The following is an 18,964-nucleotide window of genomic DNA, read 5'->3' as shown; positions in this document are numbered from 1 at the left end:
TTGTCGGCTACATCTACCAATACGAAAATTGTCAGACCTTATGCTATTATAGAGAATCGCTGCCTTAGGCTGTTATATAATACTGCCACCCACCTGGTGAAGACCAAAACGTTCCAGGACATAAGGTATGGCCAGTCAAACACACACTGCATCTAGGGAGACTACAAAGCCCAGAATCGACTTCTACTGGCATATCTGGACCATGATCAGCACTCTAATATGTTGTTAGAGAAGCTGCCACCTTTAATAAAACCTGTCTAGTCTTCCTTTACAACAGAGGGTAAGACCTTCTCCAACCTCAGTACCAGCATTTGCCAAAATTTTAAAATTCACATTGAACAGCGATATGGGCCTGTACAAAGCAAGGTCCTCTGCGGCCTTCCCACTCGAGAATGAGGGAGATATTAGCTTGTCTCAGAGAGGCTGAGAGGCAGTCCGGACTGTACAAATAATTATACGTGTCCAACTTTATCCTGGCCAACATGGTTAGCACTGCTGCCTCACAGCGCCAGAGACCCGGGTTCAATTCCTGCCTCAGGCGACTGTGTGGAGTTTGCACATTCTCCCTTTGTCTGCGTGGGTTTCCTCCGGGTGCTCCGGTTTCCTCCCACAATCCAAAAATGTGCAGGTTAGGTGAATTGGACATGCCAAATTGCCTGTAGTGTTAGGTGAAGGGGTAAATGTAGGGGAATGGGTCTGGGTGTGTTTCGCTTCGGCGGGTCGGTGTAGACTTGTTGGGCAGAAGGGCCTGCTTCCACACTAAGTAATCTAATCTAAAAACTCGCTCCAAAATCCATCCAGGCCAGGCACATCACCACTTTGGAGCTGCCTCACTGCCTCCTGTATCTCTTGGATTCAAAAGGGACACCTCCCCCAAAGTTACACCTGGGAACTCAATTTTCGCCAACCTGTCCTCAAAGCCCTCCAACCGGTACAACTCAACAGAATTTGCTAAATGCCACATTAATCTTTTTGGAATCGCAAGAAAGAATAACAGCACACTTTCTGACTAATGTGATAGATTTGGGGGGGGGGGGGAGGCACTCTTCTTTTGGCCAGATATGCCGTATCTACCCAGCTTATCACCAGACTCGAATAACTTCTGTTTTGCAAAAGATATCTCCCTCTTTGCAGTCTGGGTGAGCACAGAGTACAGATGCCCTGAGGGCTGTAATCTGCTACAACCTGGTCAGATGGCCTATCAAAGTATGCCATCTCGCTGCCTCCAACTGGACTTCAAGCAGACGCCATTGCTCTCCCCTCTGCCGCTTCCGGGCTGCCAAGTAAGAAATAATAAAACCCCTTGCACAGGCCTTGACACTCTCCCATAGCACAGAGAGATTACTGTTTGTACCTGAACTAATATCCCCAAAAATTTTAAATTCCCGTGAAAACAAAATATAACATTTACTGTCCTTCAGGAGAAAAGGATCCACGCGCCAATGATGTGACCCTGTCCTATTGCTTCTGACTTTAACCTCCAGATACAATGCCCCAATTCTACAGGGCAGCACCAAATCCAAAAAGACCAGTGGAGCAAAAAACATGTCAATCCTAGAGTGGCATTTGTGTTTAGAGAAGGTAAAGTCCCGACCCTCAGGGTGAAGGAATCTCCACACATCCACCAGCCCTAACTCCCCACTAAGGTCCACCAGTTGTGGGGATTGCAGGGAGTTGCCTGCAAGACCTCTTGGCATCCTGTCTACCTTGTGGTCCATAAGACGTTTGAAGCCCCCCCCCCCTATAATCAGTGGTGTACTCCAAGGGCCATCAACCTGGAAAGTGCATCGGTTAAATATTTGAGGGGGTGTGCCAAGGGCAATAAACATTCAAAACCCCATACTCCTCCCCAGGTATTAAAGTGTTGAGGATTACAAACTGCCCATATTTGTCCTTAATTTGGTCTAACAGCTGAAATGGTCTAACTATTCCTCTGCTTTTAGAATTAATCGCAAACTAAGAGAAAGAAAAAAAGGGCAATATAGACAAGGGGAGGGGAGAAGAGAAAAAAGAAAAAAAAAGGACCCCATATGAGCAATCCAGGGAAACAGAGAAATCAAAGGAAATACTACTATCCATATTACTTGAACCGGCCAGTCTATTTTAAAAGTGTTCAGGAAGTCCTTTGTCTTTTCTGCTGAATCCAAATTATAGACGGACCCTCGGTGGCTGAAATGTAACACTGCAGGGTACCTTAATCTCCTGAATATTCAAGTTGCTCAGCCTCTTTACTTCAAAGGTCTTCCTCTTGTGGATCACAGCCACAGAAGTCCAAAAATGTCCCTTGAAGATCAGGAGGAGAAAGTGAGGACTGCAGATGCTGGAGATCAGAGCTGAAAATGTGTTGCTGGAAAAGCGCAGGTCAGGCAGCATCCAGTTCCCTGGATGCTGCCTGACCTGCTGCGCTTTTCCAGCAACACATTTTCAGCCTTGAAGATGAGGGCCTGTGGATCCTTCCAAAACCATTTGCTCATCTCTATAGTGCTAGAGTCACACTAGGACCAGGCAGGAGTGTGGGTCTGATCCAGGCCAGCACACTGCGACCTGGTGGGCCTGCTCGACTTGCACCCAGCCTCCCTCAGCTTTCAGCTTCAAGAACTGCGGGAGCCATTGCTCCAGATAGCAGACTAGCTGGCTTTCTTCCCATTCAGCAGCCCAATAAGGTAGATGTTCTTCGTCAATCTCGTACCTACCTTTCCAGGGCTTGAACCTGACCCGCCGAGGATTCTGCCACAGTCTCTGAAGCAATGGCCTGCTGCTCCACCTCTTCGATGCGCTGCCCAAGACACCAGATTTCCTGCTCGTGCTTTTGAAGCATGGTCGAGATAGTTTCCAGCCGTTTCGGGTCTCCATTGCTGAATCAATGTTCGCAGAATTTCACGAAGTCTGAGACTAGGCTCTGCCGTGCAGCTACGTCCAAAGAAATATCCATGGAGATCAATGCCGCAGCCGCAGGTGTGCCCACTGCTCAGGGGAATGCCTTCCTTGTCGCGATCCACATGGCCCTTTGCCCATAGCCAGCTTCACTGATCCCCAAAACTAATGCACAAAGATTCCAGGAACCTAAAATTGCTGATTTTTACCAAAATAACTAATAAGGGGAGGGTAAAAGCACCACCTTGCCTGGGTTATGGTGCAGTGCGCATCAGGGCAGACCTGTTGGATCACCACCATCTTGGATCTCCTCCATTTGACTTTTTAAACTAAAAAAAAATTCATGAGATTCAAGCATCACACACTAGACCAATCTTTATTGCCCATTATAAATTCCCTCGAAGATGGTGGTGATGAGTTGCCTTCTTGAACCACTGTAGTTGCTTTGCTGTAAGAACACCCATAATGCTATGAGGGAGGGAGTTGCAGGATTTTGTCTCAGTGACATTGAAGGAACTTTCCAAATCAGGATAATGATTGGCTTGGAAGGGAACTTGCAGATGGCTATGCTTCTATGTACATGCTGCCCTTGCCCTTCTAGATAGTAGTGGTCAGGGGTTAGTACAGTGCATTCCAAAGAGTCTTGGTGAATTTTTGCAGTGTATCTTATAGGTGGCAATTATGTGTTAGTGGTGGAGGCAATTAACGTTTGTAGATGCATCATTGCAAGCAGCACTCAAAATAAATGGGGACTGTCAGCAAATTCAGCCCTCAAAAACCAGAATGATCCAGGAGATTGGTCAAGGGTATACCAGAGAAATGTGGAATGGGCAAACACCAGATGTAGAATGAAAAAATTCCTTTCAAAATTTTGCCAATCACAGGGCTGCAAAGGGGGAAGTGGTTGCCAAGAAACATTCTAATGGCAGCAAGTTTGGATAGAGGGGACAGAGTGGAGTTGGCTTAAAAACAAATAAAGTGGTGTCCGGGGGGTTAATGAAAGGAAGGGAGGTTGCCAAGAGGAACAAATTGTCTTAAACCCATCCATAAGGAACACTGAGCTAACTGGAAATCAGAAGTGTTACAGTATTACTGGAATTCCGAACAGCATAACTAGCAAATGATAGACGGACCTAAGTGATTCCAAAACCAACAGATTAAATTCATGCTCTGCCACATCTTATCATGAATGGTGATGGACAATGAAACAACATCTCTGCAAGTGACCCCATCCTCAATGATGTGGGAATCCTGCACTCGACCCCAGTAAGACGCACCTGCCAGTATCCAGAGAATTTGATTTATTGTGGGGCTGCAGAGTGGCTTAGTGGTCAGCACTACTGCCTCACAGTACCAGGAACCCGGGTTCAATTCCAGCTTTGGGCAACTGTGTGGAGTTTGCACATTCTTCCAGTGTTTCCTCCGGGTGCTCTGATTTCCTCTCACAATCCAAAGATGTGGTAGGTGAATTGGCTGTGGGAAATTGCATATAGTGTTCAGGGATGTATAGGTTGGATGCATTTGTCAGGGGTAAATATAAGGTAGAGGAATGGGTCTGGGTTGATTACTCTTCGGAGAGTCATTGCGAACTTGTTGGGCCGAAGGGCCTGTTTCCACACTGTAGAGATTTTATGAATTGCATATGATATGGAGACATGATTGAAGCCATTGGATACTGCAAGGACTTGCCCCTGACAAAATTCTGGCAGAGGTGGCATGAGAGTGACTACTCTTGACATCAAGGCATCATTTGACCCGTGATTGGAAAAAACTGTTTCACAATTTTGCCATTCTACACATGGCATCAAGCATGTCCAAGCTCAGCAGCATTGTGGGTTTACCAACAGCAAATACACTGTATGAAGTATCCACTAAAAAGATTCACCTGCTTAAATGAGGACCCATTTTTTTTTTCCTAATTCTCCTATGAATGGAGACATTCTCACCATATTAACTGTCAAAATCAAACAGTATTAATGTCTTAAGAGAGTGCTGATTGGTTGGCAGAGGCATTGGTGTGGAGAATGTAGTGTTAACAAAGTATGACTGGTAACTGCCAAGCTTTGTTTAAATTTTAAACTTGGATCACTTGGATTGGTCAATGCATTGTTTTGGAAAAAAAACATCTAAAGACTGGCAGCCACATATTCTGTTGAGTTGAAACAGGTACAGTGAATGTGCATCTCCTTTCCACACTGAGCCTGACTGACAATCCGAAATTGGCTGCCAGCATAACCCATTGCTCACTTGTGTTATTTAGTAGACAAGCAGGAGGCTGGAAGAGCACAGCAAGCCAGGTAGCATCAAGAGTGGAGAAGTCTGATGTTTTGGGCCTATTTTGAATTCTAGCATCTGCAGATCTTTTGTCTCTAACCGCACTTGTATTATTTAGTAAGTGTTATCCAGAACATCTATTATCAGAGTTTAGACATAATTATAAACAGCAGAAACGCTAAGTTATTTAACACAAATCGGTCAGACTTTGGGATCTACAGACTACACCCAGATCAATGCCATCAAAATTTGTGTTACATTCCTGATCTGCACAATAGGTAGAATGTGTTTTTGATTTTGAAAGTGCCCAATCTACCTTAGGTCAAGGATCTCTAAAGTTTGAGCAACAGGTAAAGCTAGCTGTTTCACATTATAGCAAGACGAGTGATTTTAATAGAAGTCAAAAGTGGCAGGGATGATGGGTAAATAAAACATGGAGTGCAAGGACACAGATAACAGAATTTGGAATCAAAAGCTAACCTAATGGGGACGACATGGTCAGTGTGTATTGTCGTAAACAAACATCTGATTCACCAATATGCTTTAGAGAAGGGAATCTGCTGTGTTTACCTGGTCTACCTACATGTGACTCAATAATCACTACCATGTGGTTGACTCTTAACTGATCCTTGAGTAATTAAAGCTAGCCTAGCCAGTGACATGCACATCCTATGAACCAATAACAGTGCTGAGACAAAAATGTTTCCCCCAAACCCCAGCAATACACAAAATCCAGCCATAATCATGCATGCTCAGAGATATGCAGAAGTGCCCTAAAACACCAACAAGAATTTAAGAATTATTTAGTTCACATTATTTTGTTTGTTTTTTTTCCTCCAATTTGGGGCAGATTTACCAAACAACTATTCTTTAAATATTCAAAATGTTTAATTATGTTTAACTTAAGTACTCAAAAATGAAATTCCTCCTCCCTACCTGTAGATCAGAAGAAACTGAACTACCTCGATCTGAATCTTTAGGCAGTACAGGGCTGGAAATCCTCTCTTCATCAGAGGACATCTGCACAAGAGAAAGCAATCAATTTTTCTTTTTTTGATTATTGACCTCAGCCCAGAAGAGAAACAACAAATTAATAAAATTTTAAATGACATCTGTTTACTATTCAGTCTTCCTCTGACCTACAAAGTATTAATTTTGCTGACCTCAATATAACCTGAGCCACCCCCCCGAATAGATATGATGTTAATATGCTTCTTGCAAACATAGACACAGGTGGTTCACTGTAGACAATTCTGTTGGTCCACATGCATTACCACTCAAAAGGATGTATGAAATGTGAATCCAAACCTTTTAAGAATATTTGCTCCAAAAATACAAGTTTTTAAAAATAACTTTAATAAGTAAATATTTCAAGGAATTAATAGGGTCATGTCCAGCTCATTAAAGTCTAATTTATCAATGTTTAATCAAGTTACAAATTTTCTTAATTATATCAATTTTCATATGAGGAGAAATTACTAGCTCAAAATGGTACGAGTCTGGTTACTTCCAATTTTATTCTAACTGAATAAATTAATGCAACTTGAATTTTTTCAGTAGAACATTCTGTTAACAGAATCTCACTTCAGCTGCATTTAAAAAAAAAGTTCAATTTTAAAAAGCCCCACCAAAATCTTGTCAATCCACTGCATACTAAATTAGTTGAGATTTTCAACTCTGTATTAAAAGGAACCTAATTGAGAGCTGCTGAAATGAACAGAGCATGAAGCAGCATATATTTCTTCCAGTTCTGAAAATATATAGGTGTTACACCAGAATTCAGGCAGGTTTCAATATGAAAAAAATTAAATTCGTAATGTTAATCTTTTTCCATGAAAGCCAATCAAGATACATCTGTTTAGCAGCATTCAAACAGTGAAACATCCTAAGGTACAGGAAGGCAAGCAGACAAAATAAACAAAATGAGAGCTAAACAAGGAGACATTAGAAAAGGTTTTTAATGTGATTATATCATGGAATAGGAGTATCATTGGCATTTATTGCCCATTCCATAATCGCCCTACAACAGATTAGCTTGCTAGAAAAGGGTTCTTAAGAATCAACCACATCACTGTAGGACCTGGAGTAACATGATGGCCAGACAAGGCAACAATCGCAGATTATTTTCTTCAGAAGAAAAAAAAAGTGAACTTACACAAGATTTAGGAGTCCATTTGGCCTCTCAAACCCGCCCCACCATTCAACAAGACCATGATTGATCTGCCCAGGCATCGACTCCTTTTTTGTGCCAGCTCAGCATAGCTGTCAATCCTCTATATTTTAAAACCCACCTTCTCCTTAAATACTTCCAGTGATCTAGCACCCACAATTCTCTGCAAAGAAAAGCTCAAACATTATTGCCCTTTGTGAAAAGAATTTAATTCACACCTCAGTTTTAAATGAGTGCCCCCCTTATCCTATAATTGTTCCCTAATTCAAATATCTTATCAATATCTATCCCAGTCTTGATAAAGTAAACCACCTAATCCTAGAAACCAACTTTGATTATCGTATGCCAGTGTATCATTTTTAAACATCCAGTGACCAAACTGTACACAGTAGAACAAAATTAATGTTTCAAGTCCAATATTATTCTTCCCCAGTTAACAGTCATATCGGTCTAGAAACAATAACTGTTTCACTCTCCAGATGCTGCCAGACCCGAGTTTGCCCAGCAGTTTCTGTTATTTCAGATTTCCATTATCCCAGTATTTTACTTTCGTTCAGTCAAATTATCATACATTAAAATGTTAATAGCCAATGTCACACAACTTAACATACACATATTCCATGGCTTCCATGCTCACTTAAAACTTACATCCTCAATACAAGTCTGTTCCTGTGTCCACATATGAAAAGGAAATTTATAACAGGACACCTATAGATTAAGTCAATAGGTATAACTGCATTAGATGAAGATCAATGTAAGGAACTGTTGTTAGGTCAACCACTAATATGCTACTATCTTATAAAAGCAAACAGCCAAGATAAATGGATAACCAGCGGGATTTGGAGGTCCAAATCTAGAAATCACCGAAGAAAGGTTAAAAGTTAAAGTTAACAGCCTTTTATATCAAGACAGCTATAATAAAATGAACTAAAATTTATTACAACTGTACAGAGCTTCTACTGGACCCCATTTTGAGTACTACATTAAATGCAATACACTTCAAAAGGTGATGCTGGTCTTGAAAGGAATGGATCACAGTTCACTAGAAAGGTACCATCGCTACAAGGGAGTGCACAGGTTATCTACCTGTCAGGCAACCTTGGATTATTGATATACAGATCAAAGTCCTTCTGATGTGCAGTATTTTTCAGGGTCCTACTATTCAGAGCACAATCCCTTGCCTTGTTAGCTCTCCCCAAGTGGATTTTGTCCCTTTTCCAGGTTAAATTCCATATTAAAAAGAAAACCTTTGGGGTATTCCAATATTCTACGTACTAGGGCTTTCTTATGCACTTTTCCCTTTTTCTTTTCCCTGCACATTTTACACTTCTCTGGGGGCACTGCAATATTGAACATGACTCTAGATAATTGAAAGTTCAAATTTGCTTTTACTTAGCATCTTATCGCAAAATATTCCAAATCACTTCACAGCCGATGAATTAAACTGCACTTGGGGAAAAACAGACATTTTTCCCAACAAAGGTTCCAGAAAAATCAATGACAACAAGATCTGATAATTAATAATTTCTCGTGTGAAGACTCCGAAGCAATCTTACTCCGATTGCCATGTTAATCAAATATTGGTATGGATTCTTTTATATTCACTTAAGCATGCTCCTCAGTCTAACATCCCAACCCAAAGACCCATAGTTGGCTACACTCGACTAAATACTCAATGTAGAAGAAAGGATTGCAAAACACAACCTAAGTCAAATTCCCAAACTAAGCCTTAGCAACATTATGCAAAAAAAGTGTTGCAGATAAACTGCACACTGGAAGCTGTTCAACCTAACCTCTATTCCATCTCCTCAACCCACACCTTTTCTAACCATCCGTCCACCTTCACCAACTCTGGTGACAAATCAGAAGTGACATTGCATTTTCCTTCAATGCAGCAAATAACATGTTACAAATAATCTTGCATGTTAGCAAAATCTGAAACCCTTACATTTTTTCAATTTGACAGTTACCCATAGAGTCATGCAACACAGAAACAGATCCTTCAGTCCAACTCTACCATGCTGACTAAGTTTCCCAAACTAAGCTGGTCCCATTTAACTGGTCCACCCTCAAGACTCCATTTACACTGTCCGCTGCTGCTGAAAGGCCGTCAACGATTCCATTCACCCTAATAATGCTCTCATACAACCTCTTCAGTCAGGCAGAAGATACTTGAAGACATAAACCAGCATGTTCAAGTACAGCTTCTTCTTTTCCATTATTAGACTGATGAATGGTCTCCTAACTTCAGGAGATGTTGATCTTATCTCTCTAGTCTAACGTAACCTGCACAGGTTACGTCCTTGCTTACTATAATCTGCCTGTACTGCTCACAAACAAAGGTTTTCACTGTAACAAGGTACACATGACTACAATAAATCAAATTAAACTTGCCTGCATTTGGCCCTCTAAAACTTTCCTATTCACACACCTATCCAAATATCTTTTAAATATTGTAACTACCTGCATCCACCACTTCCTCTGGTAGATAAGTTAATAACAGAACTACCAAAATGGTCTCTGTGCCTAAGCACGAAATGAAGTCAACAAAAAAATCCAGGAATACACAAATGGTTGAATTCTGTTCGGTCAAATTCTTAAAACTATCTTCAGCGCCACAACGAAGTCTGAACTCACATGTGGTGTGAGTGTTTTTCACATCTTCAACTAGGCGGCACAGTGGTTAGCTCTGCTGCCTTACAGCGCCAGAAACCCGGGTTCAATTGTGTGTGTGGAGAGCTGGCACATTCTCCCCGTGTCTGCGTGGGTTTCCTCCCACAGTCACAAAGATGTGCAGGTTAGGTGAATTGGCTATGCTCAATTGCCCATAGTGTTAGGTGAAGGGGTAAATGTAGGGGTATGGGTCAAGGTGGGTTGCTCTGGACTTGTTGGGCCGAAGGGCCTGTTTCCACACTATAAGCAATCAATCTGTAACCTGTTTGGTGAGACTCAGCTGCAGAGTCGGTAAGGAGCAGGCGGTTTGAACACTGGGCCTGACCCTCGGAATGGACTCAACCCGCAGCCGCCGCCTTATTGTTAACGGAACCGCGAGCTTCAGCTGAGACTGAGGTTTTAACCCGCCCCGGTTTCACCGTGACTGAATTACCGAGCACCCTTACCATCGACACCGTCCGCCGCTCCTACCTTCATCCGCGCTCCCTCCTGAACCGTTTCAAACGGGGCCGCACGCTAATAACGGCCCAAACTATTGGAGAATCCGGCCAGCAAGGCCCATCACGATTGGCCTGGCGCGCAACCCCTACGCTGGACTGCTGTGTGCGCCGATTGGATGGAGCTCCTGGTCCCGCGTGGTTGCTATGGCGCAGGGACGCGGGAAGCTCCTCCCCGATTGGCTAAGCGTCTCTCCCTCGCTGTGCATGTGCACTGGCGACTGGTCAGAAGTTGTTTTGTTAGGGGATGATTCGGAGATGCCGGTGTTGGACTGGGGCGTACAAAGTTAAAAATCACCAGGTTATAGTCCAACGGGTGTAATTGGAAGCACACTAGCTTTCAAAGCGACGTTCCTTCACCAGGCGGTCGTGGAGGGCTCAATCCTAACACACAGAATTTATAACAAAAATTTACAGTGTGATGTAACTGAAATTGTACATTGAACAATTGATTGTCTGTTAAGTCTTTCTTCTGTTAGAATACAGTGATAGTTTCACTTCTTTCATGTGTAAATCACAAAACCTTTTTTTTAAAAAGTTGCTTTCTCAGGTTAGCTGTTAACAATGGTGATAGCTACACAATATGATTAGATTACTTACAGTGTGGAAACAGGCCCTTCAGAACCACAAGTCCAAACCGACCCACCCCGCTATACCTAACACTACGGGCAATTTAGCACGGTCAATTCCTACACATTTTTGGACTGTGGGAGGAAACCCACGCAGATATAGGGAGAATGTACAAACTCCACAGTCGCCTGAGGTGGGTATTGAACCTGGATCTCTGGCACTGTGAGGCAGCAGTACTAACCACTGTGCCACCGTGCTGCCCAATATGTTTACGGTGTTGACCCCCTGTGTTCTCTGTCTATGTCATAATGTTTAGATTGATTCTAATCTAAAAAGTGAGACAATGGAGTTTTACATAAATTCATGCAGTTTTGAGCTCAGAGTTCTACATGAATGCATGCAGTTTTTGAGCAAAGTACAATGTAACCTTGCAAGTACAAATTCCACCCCACAAAATATATGTGTGCATGTGAGTCTTTGTCTGTCTGTCTGTGTGTGTGTCTGTCTGGGTTGGGGGTTGTGATTGTGAGAAAGTGTATGTGTGTGTGTAGTGAGTGCAGAGTGTCTTAAGTCTGTGAGGGGGTGCATGCGTGAGTGTGGGAGTGTGTGTGTCTGTCAGGGTGTGTGTGGGTGTCTGTGTGCATGTCTCTGTGTATGTGTGTCCGTGTGTATGTGTGTATAGGAGTGCCTGTGTGTGTGAGAGTGCGGGTGTGTAGAAGTATCTGTGTGTGTGTGTATAGTGCAATGGTGGTCACCTGTAATGCGACATGAACCCAAGGTCCCGGTTGAGGCCCTCCCTATGGGTACTGAACTTAGCTATCAGCCTCTGCTCGGCCACTTTCCTCTGCTGCCTGTCCTGAAGTCCACCTTGGAGGATGGTCACCCAAAGGTCCGAGGCTGAATATCCTGGACCACTGAAGTGTTCCCCAACTGGGAGGGAACCCTCCTGTCTGTTGATTGTTGTGCGGTGCCCATTCATCTGTTGTCGTAGCCTTGTCCAGCACAACCCCCAACCCAGACCCACATGCACACATATATTTTGTGGGGTGAATTTGTGCTTGCAGGGTTACATTGTACTTTGCTCAAAAACTGCATGCATTCATGTAGAACTCTGAGCTCAAAAACTGCATGAATTTATGTAAAACTCCGTTATCTCACTTTTTCGATTAGAATCAATCTAAACATCATGGCAGAGACAGAGAACACAGGGAGCCAACACCTTCAACATATTGTCTAGCTATCACTATTGTTAACAGCTACCCCGAGAATGCAACTTTTTAAAAAAAAGGTTTTGTGATTAACACATGAAAGAAGTGAAACGATCACTGTATTCTAACAGATGAAAGGCTTAACAGACAATCAATTCTTCAATGTATAATTTCAGTTACATCACACTGTAAATTTTTGATATAAATTCTGTGTGTTAGGATTGAGCCCTCCACTACCACCTGATGAAGGAGCGTCGCTCCGAAAGCTCATGTGCTTCCAATTAAACCTGTTGGACTATAACCTGGTGTTGTGTGATTTTTAACTTTGTACACCCAGTCCAACACCGACATCTCCAAATCATAGATACCAACCCTTACCAACAGATGGCACTAGACCCAATTCTCCAACTCAAAAACTGTATCACAGACACATTGAAGAAGCTTCATAAATTAGGCAACATTAACAATACATACCTCCAAACAATGAAGCCTGATGGATCCAACACACCACGCTTCTATGGATTACCTAAGATACACAAACCAGGGGCCCTCCTCAGATCCATAGTATTACTCCCTGGCAAAGGAAGTCCACCGGAAACTGAAATACCTGGTAGATTTCCACTCCATCCACTCCACCCAAGAATTCCTGAACATCATCAAAGACACCAAAATAGAAGAGGATAAAATAATGGCCTCCTTTGATATAACAGCACTCTTCACATTAATTAGACAATAGACAATAGACAATAGGTGCAGGAGTAGGCCATTCTGCCCTTCGAGCCAGCACCACCATTCATTATGATCATGGCTGATCATCCTCAATCAGTATCATGTTCCTGCCTTATCCCCATAACCCTTGATTCCACTATCCTTAAGAGCTCTATCCAACTCTTTCTTAAAAGTATCCAGAGACTTAGCCTTCTGGTGCAGAGCATTCCATACACTCACTACTCTCTGGGTGAAGAAGTTTCTCCTCAACTCTGTTCTAAGTGGTCTACCCCTTATTTTTAAACTATGTCCTCTGGTTCAGGACGCACCCATCAGCGGAAACATGCTTCCTGCCTCCAGAGTGTCCAATCCTTTAATAATCTTCTACGTCTCAATCAGATCCCCTCTCAGCCTTCTAAACTCAAGCGTATACAAGCCCAGTCGCTCCAATCTTTCAGCGTAAGATAGTCCCGCCATTCCAGGAATTGACAACAGTCTAGCAAAAGAAACACTGACCAGGCTACTGGACGAACCAAGGACACAAACACCAAACAGCACTAACTTCATCAGCAAGGACAACATCCTCAAGCTAGGAGACCTGTGCCTCACTACCCACTTCGCCTTAAATGACAGTACCTACAAACAAATCAATGGAACACCCATGAGATCACCAATATCAGGCTTCTTAGCAGAAGCAGTGCTGCAGAGACTCGAATGAACAGCCTTCCCCACGATCCAACCGAAACTTTGGGTCCGCTACATGGACGACACCTTTGTCATCGCAAAATGGAACAAATTAGGGGAAACCTACAACATCATCAACAATATTATTACTGGCATAAATTTCACAAAAGTCACAGAGAACAACAATGGACTCCCCTTCCTAGATGTCACAGTGGAACGAACAGTTAATGGAAAACTGCAGACCAGTGTCTACAGGAAAGCAACACACACAAACCGGATACTTAACTGCAGAAGCAATCATCCCAACACCCACAAACTGAGCTGCATCAGGACATTATTTCAATGGGCCACAACGCACTGCAGCACCCAGGAACTATGAGCAGTAGAAGAAAAAAACCTATATAGCATATTCAAGAACAACGGGTACCCGATAAACACAGTCTGTCGTTTCTTAAAAAAACAAGCCCAAACAAGTAAATAATATGCCCAGAAACCCTAGCCACACTACTGTACATCAAAGACATCTCAGAGATGACTACCAGACTACTCCAATCCTTGGCATCATGATAGCCCACAAACCTACCAACACACTGAAACAACTACTGATGAACCTAAAGGACCCAATACCAACAACCAGCAAAACAAATGCCATTTACAAAATACCCTGCAAAGACCATAACAAACACTACAACAGACAGGCAGAAAACTAGGCACCAGGATACATGAACACAAACTAGCCACCAAAAGACGTGACCCACTATCACTAGTGTCCTTACATACAGACAAAGAAAGACACCACTTCGACTGGGACAACACATCCATCCTAGGATAGGCTAAACAGAGACAGAAGGACTTTTGCCCGAAACGTCGATTTTCCTGCTCCTCGGATGCTGCCTGACCTGATGTGCTTTTCCAGCACCACACTGTTCGACTCTGATCTCCAGCATCTGCAGTCCTCCTTTCTCATAGTTACTAGCAAGGTTTAATAAGTGGTCCAATTGACAAGAAAGAAGACTGAGCACAGGAGAGCTTCAGTGAGCAGGAGAGAACAAGAGACTTATACCCAGTCAACCAGTGGCATCCCAAAGTGGATTGACTGAAAACTATTATTTTTATGAAGTGTTATTTATTTATTTTGCATGGTAAACAACATAAATTTGTGAAAAATTGAGAAAATATATTTGTTCCTAGAATTAGGCTTATAACTAAACAGGAGAAAGTGAGGTCTGCAGATGCTGGAGATCAGAGCTGGAAATGTGTTGCTGGAAAAGCGCAGCAGGTCAGACAGCATCCAGGGAACAGGAGAATCGACGTTTCGGGCATAAGCCCTTCTTCGGCTTATGCCCGAAACGTCGATTCTCCTGTTCCCTGGATGCTGCCTGACCTGCTGCGCTTTTCCAGCAACACATTTCCAGCTTATAACTAAACAGGATGAGTTAATTGTAGGTTGACTCTCTCAAACTCAGTTGATAAATATAGGTGACTTAGGACTTACAATTCAAGTTAAAGGGACACCCAAAATCTCAAACATGGATCAAGACACAAATAAAGGAAGAGCTGAATTCTCCAACAGAGGTCAGCAGTTTGGAATTGCCACTGGGCTCAGCTTTTGAGTGCGTGAATTCTCTGAGCCACAAATCTGCACACTGCTCTAAGACCTAATTCTGTCTCTTGGAATATGACTGTTTTCGGAAAAACTGGAGGCAGTTTCTGTTCTACTCCCTGATGTTTCAGGAAAGCTGCATCACAATTTAATCCAACACCTAATGAACTGTGACTGTCAATGTTCTCCCAGGAACTTGACAAGTTTTCATTTAAGGGACTGTAGTGGAGTCATTCTCATCATTTGTTGCCTATGTTTTTTCCAGATCCTGATGACTCTGTGTCAAATCATGTCATCTTCTAACTGAGAGCATGGTTGTCAAAACTCAAATTGCCAGATGATAACTGGCAGAAAACTGAATGCAACTCATTATTCATTTAGCACCTTTGATTTGCAAAGATACATTTCACACACCAAGAGCTTTCAGCGTGCTCCTATATATATGCAGAGGGATGTCCCTCCACCTGGATACAATTTTCTCCCAATGATTAAATGATTAATTGTTCCTCTTCTTGCTATAAATATATGTATCAAACAACATATACACAGTAGGAATTAAACTTAGCAAGCAAAGTAGAGGACACACCCTTGTCTGTATAGATGGTGCTGAGGTGGAGATGGCCAAGAGCTTCAAATTCCTAGGAATAAATATCATCAATGATCTATTCTGGTCCATCCACATCTACACTACAGTCAACAAAGCACACCAATGCCTGTACTTCCTCAGAAGGCTAAGGAAATTCAGCATGTCTATGATGACTCTTACCAATTTTTATAGATGCACCATAGAAAGCATCGTCTCCAGGTGCATCACAGCTTGGCATAGCCACTGATCTGCTCAAGACCACAAGATATTACAGTGAGTTATGAACACAGTCCAGTCCATCACGAAAACCAACCTTCCTTCCATTGACTCCATCTATGCTCCCTGCTGTCTCGGAAAATTAGCCAACATAATCCCAGTCCGATTATACTCTATTCCACGCTGTTCCACACGTACGAACAGATTCAAGAACAACTTCTTCCCCACTGTTATCAGACTTATGAACGGACCTTTCATACATTAGTGTTGATCTTTCTCTGCACTTTCTCTGTAGCTGTAACACTATATTCTGCATTCTGTTTTGTTGCACTGATGTACTTGTGTAAGGTATGATTTGTAGAGGGAGGAAGAGAGCTTCTTCAAGGAAGGCATCCTTGCAAGAGGATTCGCAGTAGGTTAAAATCAACTAGGAGAAAGTGAGGACTGCAGATGCTGGAGATCAGAGCTGAAAAATGTGTTGCTGGAAAAGCGCAGCAGGTCAGGCAGCATCCAAGGAGCAGGAGAATCGACGTTTCGGGCATAAGCCCTTCTTCAGGAATGAGGAAGGTGTGCCAAGCAGGCTAAGATAAAAGGTAGGGAGAAGGGACTTGGGGGAGGGGCGTTGGGAATGCGATAAGTGGGAGGAGGTTAAGGTGAGGGTGATAGGTCAGGTCCACACCCCCCACCAACCCAACCTCCACTCCCAGCACCTTCCCCTGCAACCGCAAAAAATGCAAAACTTGCGCCCATATCTCCCCCCTCACTTCCCTCCAAGGCCCCAAGGGATCCTTCCATATCCATCACAAATTCACATGCACCTCCAAACACATCATTTACTGCATCCGCTGCACCCGATGTGGGGACCTCTACATTGGGGAGACAGGCCGCCTACTTGTGGAACGTTTTAAAGAACACCTCTGGGACACCCGCACCAACCAGCCCAAACGCCCCGTGGCTGAACACTTTAACTCCCCCTCCCACTCCGCCAAGGACATGCAGGTCCTNATCTTAGCCTGCTTGGCACACCTTCCTCATTCCTGAAGAAGGGCTTATGCCTGAAACGTCGATTCTGCTGCTCCTTGGATGTTGCCTGACCTGCTGCGCTTTTCCAGCAACACATTTTTCAGCTCTGATCTCCAGCCTCTGCAGTCCTCACTTTCTCTGAAGGTATGATTTGTCTGGTTAGCACATAAAACAGTACTTTTCATTGTATCTCAGTACATGCGACAATAACAAATGAAATCAAATCTATCCATGGTGATGTTCTACCTCCAACGCCATTGGCTCTTATTTAACGTGTGGTAACTTATCAAATGCTTCCTGAAAAATCTAAATATATTATAACCCCTTCATCCCCTTTATCCATCTTGTTTGTTCCCTCCTCAAAGAATTCTAGTAAATTTGTCAGGCTTGATTTCCCCCTCATGAATCCACGCTGACTCAGCTTACTTGATATTATGCATTTCTAAATACTCTGCTATTACATCCATTATAATAGATTCTAACATTTTCCCAAAATCAGATGTTAAGCTAACTGGCCTATAGTTACCCATTTTTTGACTCCATCCCTTTTCAAATAAAAAGTATTATATTGACAGATTTCTATTCCTCTGGGATCTTTCTGGAATCTAAGGATTCCTGGAAGATTACTATCAATGCATCCACTATCCCTTTACTTCCTTTAATATCCTGGGATATATCCCATCAGGTCCAAATGACCTATTGGTCTTTAACCCCATTAGTTTCCCCGGCAGTTTGTCTTCAGTGATAGGTATTATCGCAAGACAAAGCTTTTCACTGTGCCTCGGTACATGTGACAATAAATTCAATTCAATTCAATATTTATTTCCTTTCCTCCTTTTTACCCATAGTTCATTTAGTGATTTTAGAATGCTATTTATGTCATCTACTGTGAAGGTTAACACTAAGTATTTATTCCATTGTCCTCCATTTCCTGATTCCCCATTAATTCCCCAGTTTCATTCTCTTGGGGACTTATGTTTACATTGGCTTCTCTCTTCCTTTCTGTGTACTTAAAAAAGATCTTGCTGTTGGTTTTGATATTACCTGCAACTTTACCCTCCTGCATGAAGTGTTTTAGACCATAAATAACTAATTTCAAAACCACAGGAGGAAATTTAAAGGGGCCTGCAAGGTGTTGGTCATGGCTGGGTTGTGGCAGAACTTGACTATGGGATCATCATGCCGCATCTTCTAAGCACCGATGCGAATTTTTCATTAGGTAGTAGCGAGTTACCAATTAGGGAGATTATTGATTATTAAATGCCTAATCACCAGCACATCATAGCTCATTGAAATGCAGCTTCCTATCAAATGTGCGAACAAGCCAGAAATCATGAATTCTCAACATAGAAGTCAGAGTGGGTACTTGGCGACTTCAGGTTGCCACTGGCTATGAATGATGTAAAACTGGAAAAGAAGGGAAAAATATGACTAATCTAGAAAAAAGTAACAACTCTGGCCAAACTGAATAATGAGATTAATGTGAGCAGGCCACTTCATTGACATCAAGGATTACTAGTGCTGTGATAACACAACCCAGAAGTGTATTTCAGAGTAAATGAATAGTAAAGACCTATTTAACTTATCTGCATGCCCTTTTTTGATATATTACTAACCCATTTAAAATAAAATGGTTATATCCTCTACTAAAATGGAGATAAGATAATAGGAATATCATGCAGCAAGTTAAATTCATTTGTCGAATGTAGAACGTAAAGCAAGGAAAATGCCGTGGGGCAGATGTTCATCCCTCTCACTTAGCCAGAAGTTCTGGATTCAAGTCCTACTCCAGGCCTTGATGGCTAAGGAAGCCAAATATATTGTGTAAATTGTCCCAACATGGTGGAAAGTTTCAACATTATGGGCGACAGTTGCAGC

The 18,964-nt window shown here is 42.6% G+C and overlaps 1 protein-coding gene across 5 annotated transcripts in view; it reads right to left on the bottom strand.

Moving 5' to 3' along the window:
- poc5 (POC5 centriolar protein homolog (Chlamydomonas)) overlaps positions 1-10,577 on the bottom strand; it is a 77,577-nt gene extending 67,000 nt beyond the window's left edge. For 2 of the 5 annotated variants that reach the window (XM_043707350.1, XM_043707338.1), the window contains exons 1-2: positions 10,463-10,576; positions 6,085-6,168 (exon numbers count right to left, since the gene is read on the bottom strand). In XM_043707350.1, coding sequence (XP_043563285.1) covers positions 6,085-6,168; positions 10,463-10,468 — 90 coding nt within the window. In that variant the 5' untranslated portion in view covers positions 10,469-10,576. Of the gene's footprint in view, positions 1-6,084; positions 6,169-10,437 lie in introns of all 5 variants that reach the window. The other 3 variants (XM_043707356.1, XM_043707369.1, XM_043707362.1) reach the window with 3 other exon arrangements.
- Positions 10,578-18,964: the final 8,387 nt, after the last annotated feature.

The sequence above is a fragment of the Chiloscyllium plagiosum genome, chromosome 2 (assembly GCF_004010195.1).
Source record: "Chiloscyllium plagiosum isolate BGI_BamShark_2017 chromosome 2, ASM401019v2, whole genome shotgun sequence".
Taxonomy (NCBI): domain Eukaryota; kingdom Metazoa; phylum Chordata; class Chondrichthyes; order Orectolobiformes; family Hemiscylliidae; genus Chiloscyllium; species Chiloscyllium plagiosum.
The sequence above is the reverse complement of the archived record's forward strand: the minus strand, read 5'-3'. Positions and strand labels throughout refer to the sequence as shown.